This window comes from Protopterus annectens, chromosome 8.part0, assembly GCF_019279795.1.
Source record: "Protopterus annectens isolate FY-2018-M chromosome 8.part0, PAN1.0, whole genome shotgun sequence".
In the NCBI taxonomy this organism is placed as follows: domain Eukaryota; kingdom Metazoa; phylum Chordata; order Ceratodontiformes; family Protopteridae; genus Protopterus; species Protopterus annectens.
Genome location: NC_056741.1, coordinates 827,717,282 through 827,729,565, shown reverse-complemented (window position 1 = coordinate 827,729,565; position 12,284 = coordinate 827,717,282). Strand labels below are relative to the sequence as shown.

General features: G+C 42.9%; 1 protein-coding gene across 2 annotated transcripts in view; it reads left to right on the top strand.

Annotated features, from left to right (window-relative positions):
• The first annotated feature begins 1,138 nt into the window (after positions 1–1,138).
• The window catches only part of ARAF (A-Raf proto-oncogene, serine/threonine kinase), a 1,692,569-nt gene continuing 1,681,423 nt past the window's right edge, over positions 1,139–12,284 (top strand). For both annotated transcript variants that reach the window (XM_044080303.1, XM_044080302.1), the window contains exon 1: positions 1,139–1,237. In XM_044080303.1, the coding sequence (XP_043936238.1) occupies positions 1,152–1,237 (86 nt within the window). In that variant the 5' untranslated portion in view covers positions 1,139–1,151. The remainder of the gene's footprint in view (positions 1,238–12,284) is intronic.

Below are 12,284 nucleotides of genomic sequence, written 5' to 3'. Positions count from 1 at the left end.
TTCTGCATTCCCTGGACATTCACAGACAGTTGCGCTACTACTTGGACAGAACTAAGACTTACAGAAAAACTGACCAACTGTTTGTAGCATATGCTGCTGGTGTACAAGGATGGTGTACAAGGAAGAGCAATTTCCAAACAAACAATTTCAAAATGGATAGGAAATTGCATTCCATTCTGTTACTCTTTTTTCATGGAAAGCTGTGCCAGTTAACATCAGACCTCATTCCACCAGAGCAACCGCCACCTCCACAGCCTTCTTAAGAGGGGTGGCTACAAAGGACATTTTAGAAGCTGCTACATGGAGCTCTGTGCATACATTTTCCAAGCATTACAACTTATATTCCAGATCCAGAGCAGGCTTTGCTACTGCAGTCCTGCAGGGCATGTTAGCTACACCATCCTTTTCTTAGGTCCTACCACCCCCAGCTTGGCCATGGTATTCTACCCATATGTAAGGACTGCAGATGCATCCTTGAAGGACATAGTACAGTTTTGTACCTACCATAAATGTAGATGTCCGATAGGTAACATCTGCTGTCAGGTTTTCCCTCCCTCCTACCCCTCTGTGGTATTCTTTGGGTACCTATCCCTCTTTTTAGCTAGCTGGGGTTATCTTTTATGTTGCATTTGTTTTTTATTGCTTTGCATGATTGGAATTTATTCATTTCTCCAAAATTTAGCCTTCTTTAGAGGGCACCTGGCATCTGGGGCAAGAAAAACTGAGGAAGATGGCGTCGGCTGACGCTTTTATACCCCAGGCGCTCTGACGTCGGGGAAAAGGGCGACATCAGCCGACGCCGGACCCAGACTTTGGAATCCGGATGACCGAAGGGCTGCCTGAGGCAGGACAACCCATATGTAAGGACTGCAGATGCATACCTATCGGACATCTACATTTATGGTAGGTACAAAACTGTACTTTTCTGCTAGACCTTTCAGTGGGAGTTGTTGCTCATTGAAGCTAACAGGAGACCTTTCACTTCTGAGTGGATAAGGTTCTACATCAGGACAGAGGTGCGATATTAATTCTGTAATTTGTGTGATGTATATGCACATTGTTGTATGAATTGCAGTTTATTTTTTTAGTTTTTATTTATTTATTTATTTATTTATTTATTTTTTACCAACTAGGTCACTGTCCGAGATGGTATGACAGTGTATGAAAGCCTGGACAAAGCTCTGAGAGTAAGAGGACTTAATCAAGATTGCTGTGCAGTGTTTAGACTTGTTGAAGGGTGAGCATCTTTTGCATTTCATGAAGCCTTGAATATGCATTTTATTTCTTTGTAATGCATCTTAAAAGTTCAAAATAGTATGTGAGTAATCATCTCAGTTCGTTAGAGATGTGTTCAGGAAAACATCAGCAATGCTGGTAACCATTTCATTAAAATTGTTTTGGCAAAATATATATTTTTGATGTTCCATACAGCACTACCGTATTTCATGTGTGATGTACCCCTTCTTGTGACAGCTGGCTTTGCATGTTTGTTGATGCCCTTGCATTAATGAAATGTAATTGGATTACTTTAACAGCAGATACCTTCCTCGACATGTTTGTGTTTTTATCCATTTTCTTCCACTTCAATTAATCATTTTTTTCCATGGAAGCTCCTGCACTCATTACTAAGGATACCGCACACATGCATGCCATGACATCAATTCCACATTAAGACAAGTATACCCAACCTCTCTGCCACTTGCACATATCTTATCTAAAGCCCATTGTTTATTGTGGAAAATTTCCAACATTGAGTGCTAAGTAGATTAAATCCTAGCAAGTGTTCATGTGATCATCAGGTAATGAGGCATAACATATGTACTGACAGTGGGTATGCTGCCTAGGAGAGAAGCATGACATGAAACTGTTTTTAAGTGCCATCAATTTAGTCTGACCACTTGTAGAAGTAGGAGGGAGAAACATGTGACATAATGTGCTGCATGAAGAATAGCAATGTATTGCTTAACACAGATTTCAGCAGGAGGAACACCACACAGCTCAGAATCTTTGCCAGAGCATAGTTTCTAAGCATGAAGGTAGCATAAGGCAGAATGCAGGTAAATCCTCTTGATGGCATGCATTTTTATAAAAAGCTTCCTACTGCCATGGCTTCAATTAATAGGATCGTGAATTTGCACCCATTTTCTGTTACATTTGCTTGAGGTGCTCAGGGAGGGTACAGCCCCAGTTCACATCTTGAATATACCCTTGGGTGCAGAACAGCTTATTCTCCAGTTGATCAGTAAGGGAATAGTCATAATCTGCTTGATCCCAGAGATTGGTCCCCGAAGTTACTTGGCCACAGCTCAGTGGCAGTATTTGGGGTCAAGGACTCTTTGCTGCAGGCATCCCTTTTAGTTCGGCAAGGCCAGGTCATCCAGGTTAAGAACTCTCCCCGGTTCTTCCTCACCAGGATCCAGAGTTCAGGACTTAAATTCCAGGAAGCTGTTTGATGTCAGGTGAGACCTTTCCCTAGGGTTGTGGGAATATGAATTAATGCTAGCAGTGGGCTCAGTGCTGGCCTTCTTTGTTTCTCCAGTGCCTTTGGCAGAGCAGTTGCCAGGCTGTGGTACTCTTTCAATTCATTGATATCCATTACATACTGAACTCCATGCCCATCATTCATGTGTGAGCATACGCAACCTTACAATCTGATGTGCCTTATTGTAAAGGGTGATTATTCAGGGACTTGTGCCTCTGCTTCTGTGAGACACATTTGTGGTGCTACTGGAAGTAGTGAATGCCTTGTAGTACCCATGCCAGGGGTACACACAGAAGGTTTTTTTGATTTTTTTCCCTCAGCACCACTTTCCATGACAAAGTGCTTCAGGTTTGTCTTTCCTGTGTTGCCAGGTTACTCACCAGGATGATAGCCATAGCGGCAGAGGCCTTGTTAGAGAAAGCACTCCCATGTGTTCCCTAATGTGAATGAGATTCTTAGAGGTCATGTTGAGTGTCTTCCTAATAGTCTTTGGAGTGGTTGTTCCATTTTAGGATCTGTGGGGTTAATCATAAACTGGGATGAATCTTCTTTGACCCTTTCTTAGATTATTGTATTTATGAGTGCAGAAGTAGAATCTTTCAAGTACCTATCATTTCTGCTTGCAGATACGGTCCTGAATGTTATGGTATTGACAGCCTGAGTAAGAAAGCAGTAAATGTTCCTTATAGTGACCACATTTTAATGGTAAAGTTTCCACATCTGAGGATGTGGGTACTGCTCTAGACTTTTATAAGTAGCTGTAGTTACAACTTACTCCTGGATCTTGTGGTGTGGGAACCCTTGTGTAAAGGCCGTAGACAGCCCCATCGTATAGATCTCCCCTTCCTGCATCTGAATTAATTGCAGTTTTTGGTGATATATGCTTCAGTGGTGGGGAGCTCATCTTGGCTTCTGTGTGGTTCACAGGACGTGTTCCCACCCAACAGCCTGCACAGAAAGAGAGATAGAAGCTCCACATTAGCCAGACAGAGTCGCAGTCCTTCTCTCACTGAAGGCTGTGGAGAAAACGATGCATCCAGGGTAACTCGTAATGTGGTTCAGCAACAGTTAGTCCATCCTGTGCAATATAAACAAGGAGGCACACACACACATTCATTCTGTGTAAAGAAGTGATGCTGTCCTAGCAGTGGGCTGTAATCAAAAGTGCAACTTTATCAACAGTATTCGTCTGGGCAAAGTGAATGTGCTGGCAGATTCCTTCTCATTCTGGGCAAAGTGAATGTGCGGGCAGATACCTTGGGTTGCTTTTCCTGTTTTCTGTAGGAGATGAGGTTTCAGGAGACATGACTAGTGGAATTCTTCCAGAAGTGAGAAATGTTGCAGACCAGCTGGTTTGCCATTTGGGAGAAAGTAATACTTCCATTCTTTTGCAGTGTGTAGCAAGGTATGAAGGAGCTAGTGGTGGATGCATTCTTCACCATGTTGTAGGGGGGGATTCTTGTATGCTTTCCTACTGTATATTGTCAAGATCTCTTGATTCCATGCTTTATTGTATATTATAATATATTAATAGGTAAGTATTAGGTTAGCTGCCTTTGTGGAACATTTTAAACCTAGCCAATTTCCCTTTCACATGTGAGAATCAAACCCTGTACCTTGTGTTTGTAAGGTATCAAACCCTGTACCTTGTGTTTGTAAGGTAAACTCATTAACCATTATGCCAAACCAATAACCATAACTTATTATTGTGGCCCCTTGATGGGTCAAGAAAGGTGCATTGATTCAGGTCCTTGTACTCCAGGAATATACCGTCCGTTGTACAAGGAAGAGAAGCTGTCTACATTTGGGGCAATAAGACTGTACCTCAGTGTCTGACTACTGCAGCGTAACTGCTGATCCCGCCAGTCATTCTGACTGCAGTGTGAGATATACTGTGCTAGGGGAAGAGGTTCTCCATTAGGGCAGAGGGATATTCTGTACCATGCCAGTTAATATGTATGCTGGTAATTCCAACTTATTTTCATGTGCCTCTTTGATTTGGATATCAGTTACTTCATTGCCCTGGATGCAAATTTCTGAACATTGACTTTGTTTTGGGCTGGACTGAGGCCCGGCATTGGTCACTTAAGTAGTTTTTTTTAAGGTGCACTGCATTTCCACCTTCCTTTAAAGAACTTCTCAATTCCACATGAACTGAACTTCATGGCTGAAAAGCTACCTGGTATTCTGTTTAAACGTTTTGTTTTTGTAGTGTTGGCATTTGTTTCTTGGACATTAGTTTTTTAATGACAGCTATCATATCAGCTTACTGGATCTCTCAGGGGCTTGTGCATAAGGAGGTATATTTGGTCTTTCATAATTATCTCTGAGGCCTAATCTACACTTCTTTTGGAAAGTTGAAATAGTTCTCTGTAAATCAGGCCATTCAGTTTCCTGTTTTCTTTAGAATGGTAGAAGCTAGAAGAGAAGCACTTCCTAGAGTAAGTACATGAGTTTATGTAGACAAAATAACTGATGTTATGTAGTCCATCTCGCCTTCATTCTTACCCTTGGGTTCAGAGCTGAACCTCTGCTCCGACTCGGCCATACTCTAGCTCGAAGTCTTCAATTGGCTTGTGACTAAGAGGTATCCCATCATGCAATAAGTCTATTCCCCAGATCTCGTTTGCCGCTCGTTAAGCTCAGACGTGGTAAAAAACGAAACTGCAAACTTCAAACAACAAAATACAAGGAACAAACCCTTATGGAACCAGGTGGGGTTGATCATAATGTATTGATAGCTGGCCCGAATGAGGTTATAACTGACTCTAGCCATTCAGGTGTACCACCTGATACTGATATAGCTAGCTTGAGTTTTATTACCACCTTTTCTATTGACGCTCCTTTATTGAAATCAATTATTTTTAAAAATTGTTTTTTTCTTTTTGATGATGCATCGATCAGAAATCACGTGGGTGACTCTCCCTTTGTGGTTTTTAGAAAAGACAGGAACCTGAAAGGTATTCTTGAGAATGGCACCCCAAGATGCCACTTGCCACATTGTGGCATGTTTAAATGTGAAGCTTGCCGTTGGTGTAAATACATTAATGTTGTCACTTCTTTTGTTATAAAAGGAAAAAAGTATTACATCAAAGGTAAATTCAATTGCAATACAAGAGGGGTTGTTTACTTGAGTTCATGTTTGAAATGCCCTGCTTTTTATGTGGGCAAAACAGAAAGACCCCCTCAAAAGTAGAATTTGTGAACATATATATGCAATTGACAAAAATAACTTGAATAACGCCTTGGCTAGACACATTAATATCTTTCCTAACCTTGAGTTTAGATTCCTGGTTATTGAGAAAATGTGACAACATCAGGGGTGGACCTAAAGATTTGAAACTAGATGAGAAGGAACTTTTAAGTTGAATGCTTTAACTTCTCCGGGTTTAAATGATTCAGTTTCTGTTAAAAGCATTTTGAAAATGAAGGCCTTGATGAGATAAGGCCTTATACATGTTTTATTTATAACCACATTGATCCACTTGTCTTCCTTTCACAATATCTTCAAAGAGAGATACATGTTTTATATGTATATTTTTTATAAACTTTTTATGTTTTAAAAATATACGTACATTTCATATGTGTTCATTTTTATTTTTATGACTTAATTTATGTATTGTTTTAACATATACATCTTTATGTATGATTTTTGTATTGATGCTTTTTATCTATGTTTGTAAGTGGTTTGGTACTTTAATTTGAGGCTTGGTCTTTGTGAGAAGGAAATGATGTAATGATTTGTGAATTTATATAAATGCATTTATTTTTATTTGTCCTTTTCTTTTGCCTGAAGAAGTTTGCTAACCCTTATCATTGGTCCTAGTTTGGTTTGTTCCTTGTATTTTGTTGATGTTCATTGTGTTACCCTGCTGCAGTCATCACACCTGGGTTATCCTGTCGTCAGGCAGTCCCCCAGTCGGCCGTAATTCCAAAGTCTTGGTCCGGCGTCTGTTGCTGTCGCCTCTTCCCTGACATCAGTGTGCCAGGGGTATATATAATGCAACCAACTCCATTTTCTTCAGTCTTTCTTTCCGCGCGGTGCCTGAAGCAGAAGCAGTTCGCAAGTGCTGGTCGGCCGACTCCTGAGATTTTCGAATTTGAATTTCAGACCGAAGTCTTCTATAAAGCTAAGTACCCCGTTGGGGAAACTTTTCTTGCCTCAGACCAATGTCAGAAAAAGTTAACAATTGTATTTCTTGTGGGAAGCAAATACCTCATAAGGATTTTCATTCTTATTGCATACTTTGCCTAGGCCCAGACCACAATGTCACTTCTTGTCAGTTTTGTGCTAAGTTTAATAAGCGTACTATTAAAAGACGCTTTGATTTCGCACGACACTACTTCGGTAGGAAATTTAACTACACCATGCCGTCGGAGCAACCGACTACCGGCGTGCACAAAAAACGCAGGGATAAGGACAGACAGCCCAGGCCTAAGCCAGATTCCGAGGCCTCAGCCGATCCGGTCTCCGGTTCTCAGTGAGGCTCTGATGCAGCCCCTGACTACCGCAGATATGGAACCTGAGACCGCTACGGAAATTTTGACGGAATGTACCAGGCCGACGCAGCCTTTTACTTCAGGCCCTTCCGATGACTTTGCTACAAAGGACGTCAGTACTACAGAAACGCCATCGGTTTCTGAAGGCGTTTACAGACCGACCCTCACCATTAAAACGTTTTCTAAATCGAAGACTCCTTCTAAATCTAAAAGGACTGCACTTCAGTCTCCTGTTCAAGGCCCCATGCCTAAGAAACAGATGCTCAAAATGGCTGAAGATTTGATTTCTTTAATCGGGAGTTCCCAGCCCCCTCCTGACAAAAGGCCTAGACAAGAGGAAGATTATGCATCCTCTGAGCAAATGTTCATTTCTTCAGACTCCTCTGAGGACCAAGACTACTCCTTCTCTCCTTATGAAGATTCTGATGCTGAGGACTCTATTCCCTCAGCTTCTCCTCCTGAAGACTACTCCTTTGGGGAAACTTTACACACTATGAGGGAACATTTTCACTGGGAAGGTCAGGATTACTCTGATTCAAAGAAAATGCTCAGAGAGTTTCTTTTACTCCCCCAACACAGACCAGTTGCCATCCCACCAGTTTTGGACATTGTGGATGATGTCTATTTAGAATCCAGTTTCAACCCAGACTCTCTTCCTCCTGCTCCAGCTAAGCCTGACAGATACTACAGAGTACCTGATTCCCACAAATTTCTTTACAAAAGCCCAGTAGCTGACACAGAGACTATCTCCCAGGGTCCCAAGGGGGCTAAGGCTTCCATGGTTAAAAACCCAGTACCTTCTGAGAGGGATTCCAGAGCACTAGACAGGTGGGGGGAAAAAGGTTTACACTTCAGCCACATTAGCTATGAGGGCACTAAATTGTCAATTTCATAACCACGGCACAGTGATGCAGTGGTTAACATTGTCACCTCACAGCAAGAGGTTCTCACGTTCGATTCTCGGCTGGGGTGCCTTCTGTGGAGTTTGCATGTTCTCCCTGTGTTCGCGTGGGTTTCCTCCAGGTACTCGGGTTTCCTCCCACATTCTAAAGACATGCATCTGGAGCATTTCTCCCCGGGCCTCCGCTGAAAACAGGCTCTGTGGAACCTAGTCAGACTTTCCCGGTCAACAAATGGTAAATAAATAAATAAATAAATAAGCTTAAGTATCAGCAATTTCTAATCTCTCAGTTAAAACAAAAGATAACCTCCCTTTCCCAACAATCTGAATTGAAAGAAGTACAGGATTTGTTGCACGCCACTGAGCAGGTGGGCAGACATACCTTACAATGTGAGTTTGATTCTTTGGAGGCCTCCTGCAGAGCAGCTGTCACTGGATCGGTTATACGTAGGCATGCTTGGCTAAAGGAACAAAGTCTGCCTGATCACGTTAAAGCAAAACTACTAGATGCTCCCTTACAGCAGGATGTTCTTTTTGGAGTTAAAGCAGAAGAAGTTTTAAAGAAAATGGAAGATGAGGCCAAATCAATGCAGACAGTCAAAGATTTCCTACAAGTACAACCCCTTGCTTCAGCAGAAACTAGCCAACAAAAAATTGGTCCTTTTCAGCCACTGACAGACCTCAGAGAGGGGTAAATACAGGCGCCCAAGGGGCAGAGGATAACCACAAGCCCAGTATAAACCTCACCAATGGAGCACTACAACCCAGGAGGGAGGAGAAGACAGGTCTCAACCCACCAGAAGGCAAACTCAATGACTTGCACCTCAACTGGCCAAGCAAAACTCTTTTTACAGCCCCCTTAGGGGGAAAACTAGCACTTTTTGCAGACAACTGGCACATGGTCACAAAGGACAAATGGGTCCTAGACATAATTTTACGAGGATACAGATTCCACTTTCACACCTTGCCAATGAATTCATTACTTGGATTAAATGAAAAGAGGAATGCCAAACCTGCCACAAAATCAATGGGCAGAGGCACGAAAACAAATTACAGCTCTCATGGCCATAAGAGCCATTCAACGGGTACCGATTCGAGAGCAAGGCCAAAGATTTTACTCAAGGCTCTTTCTAGTACCCAGAAAGGACAATGCTTGGAGACCAATTCTGGACCTTTCAATTCTAAACACTTACCTACAAGTTCCCAAATTCCAGATGCTAACACTACAGCAGCTACTTTCCATGTTGGGCAAGGAAGCATGGCTAGTATCGTTGGACCTCAAGGAGGCATACCTGCATGTCCCTATCAAACAAAGTTGCAGAAGATACCTCCGTTTCATTGCAGGTTCAACTCATTATCAGTTCTCTGCACTGCCCTTTGGCTTATCTACTGCGCCCAGAGTTTTCACAAAATGCCTGGCACCATTAATTGCATACTGCAGACAAAGAGGAATCCAAATATATCCATACCTGGACGACTGCCTCATCCAAGCAGAAAGCAAAGACATTCTCTTACATCTGGCTTTTGTGAAGCATCTCCTAAATTGCCTGGGGTACACAGTAAACGAAAAGAAGTCAAAACTAGTACCCTCATAAAAAATGACATTCCTGGGTGCCAGTTTGGACACAATGGCCCAGAAGGCTGATCTTACACCAGACAAGCAACTACAACTGACTCAATATTTCAAGACAATGGCAACAAAGACCCAATTAACTGCAAAAAAAATTCTGCAGGCTTTGGGCTTTATGGCATCTTGCATTCTGATAATACCATTTGCAAAACTGCATATGAGGAAATTACAGTGGTACCTAAAAAGCGTATGGTCTCAACACAGCCACAGCTTAGACACAATGATATCTCTCATTCCCTGCCTTCAACAGGAATTTCTATGGTGGTCACAGGCATGTCACCACAACAAGGGTCAGCCTTTCACTTTGCCCCCAACCAGGCAAACTATCACAACAGATGCTTCAGACTATGCCTGGGGGGGCACACATGGCAGGACAATGCATTCAAGGCCTATGCACTGCAGAACAAAGAAAACTGCACATAAATCAAAAAGAGATGCTAGCTGTACAGAAAGCTCTGACAGCCTTCAAGGATCTACTACATCCAGGACAACTTGCAATAAAGACAAACAACACCACAGTAATGTGGTACATAAACAGACAAGGGGGCACACATTCCTACCCTCTTTGCAGGCAAGCAATGATCTTATGGAACACAGCCCTGGCCTACCAAGTCCAGTTACAAGCTCAATTCCTGCCAAAACAGAAAAACACATTGGCAGATGACCTAAGCAGAAACATCAAAGATCCCCACGAGTGGAAACTAGACCCACAAATATGTACAATGATAACTCAAAAATGGGGCCTTCCAAATATAGACCTGTTTTCCAGTCCTCTAAACTACCAATTGACAATATTTTGTACAAGGACATTCCACCATCAAGCTTGGAAAGTGGACGCTCTCTCCTTCAGTTCGAAAAACCTGACAGCATATGCCTTTCCTCCATTACCTCTTCTCACAAAGGTTCTCTTGAAGGTCAAAAAGGAGAACCCACGACTGATTCTCATAGCCCCAGACTGGCCACGCCAGCACTGGTACCTCCTATTGAAGAATATGGCTCACAGCCCACCATGGATATTGCCTCAAATACCCCATTTGCTCACGCAACAAAACAAACAGATTCTACACAGCCAGCTCAAAACCTTGAATCTGGCTGCATGGCAAATATATTAAACATCCAACCAGCACCCCTTTCACAAGCAGTTCTGGATGTTATTCTGGAAGCCAGGAGGCCAAGCACCAGGAAGGCTTACTCGGACAAATGGAAAAGGTTTTGTGCCTGGAACCAAGCTAAAGGCCAAGACACAACTCAACCTCACATGCCTCACATTCTATAGTATTTAGCTGAGATGTTGCACAAAGGACTTTCCTTTTCCCCAATTAAAATCCATGCTTCAGCTATTTCAGCTCACTACGACACAAATCCACCTTTATTTTCAACTCCTCTTCTAAGGCAGTTCCTCAGAGGGGCAAAAAACATTAGACCACCTAGAAAAGCTCCTACACCAACATGGGACCTCAACTTTGTTCTGGAAAAACAACCTTACCTCCCTTTGAACCAGCTTCCTCTGCAGGCCTTCAGTTCCTATCTTGGAAGACTTGCTCCTGGCAATAACTTAAGCTAGGAGAGTCTCAGAATTACAGGCACTAATGGCAGTGGAACCTTTCCTCATTTTTCATAAAGACAGAGTGTCTCTACGAACTAATCCTTCCTTTATGCCTAAGGTGGTTTCCAGTGTAGCTTTAAATCAAACCATCCACCTACCCACTTTCTTCCCCAATCCACAGAACAAAGGTGGGAGACTCCTGCATTCCTTGGACATTCACAGACAGCTTTGTTACTACTTGGATAAAACTAAGGCTTTCAGAAAAACTGACCAGCTCTTTGTATCCTATGCTCCAGCTTCTCAAGGGAGGGCTATATCCAAGCAAACCATTTCTAAATGGATAGGCCATTGCATACGGGTCTGTTATACCCATCATGGGAAACCAGTTCCTCCTACCATTAGATCCCACTCTACCAGGGCAACAGCTACCTCAACAGCCTTTCTAAGGGGTGTTCCTACCAAGGAAATTTTAGAAGCTGCAACTTGGAGTTCTGTACACACCTTCACCAAACACTATCACTTACCTCTTTACTCTAAGTCCAGGGTGGGCTTCGCCACTGCAGTTCTGCAGGGCCTCATTGCCTCCACTAACCCTCTATGATACCTCCCCCCTACCTTAGCTTTGGGATTCAACCCAAGTGTGATGACTGCAGCAGGGTAACAAGATGAACATAGTACAGTTTTGTACCTACCATAAATGTAGATGTTAGAGTGTTCACCCAGCTGCAGTCCAGGTTACCCTCCCTCCATCCCTGCTGATCTACTGGCTAAGTCTCTGCTATACCTTACTGATGTATTTGCTTATAGCTGAAGGGATTTTGTGTTTGTGCAGTGTTCACACCATTTGGTACTAATTCTGATCACCCCTTTGGGGGCACCTGATATCTGGGGCAAGACAAACTGAAGAAAATGGCATCGGTTGCAATATATGTACCCCTGGCGCACTGACGTCAGGGATGAGGCGACAGCAACCGACGTCGGACCAAGACTTTGGAAATCCGGCCGACTGCAGGATCGCCTGACGACAGGATAACTCCGGTGTGATGACTGCAGCAGGGTGAACACTCGAACATCTACATTATGGTAGGTACAAAACTGTACTTTGAATGCAGCAATAAAATGTCTTTAACTGATGGGCACTCTGTGTACTTGTACTGCTTGGGGGCTATTCACCTCCAAGAGTCCTGCTTGTTTTGTCATTCCTTTAGTCCCCGTGTGCTACAGG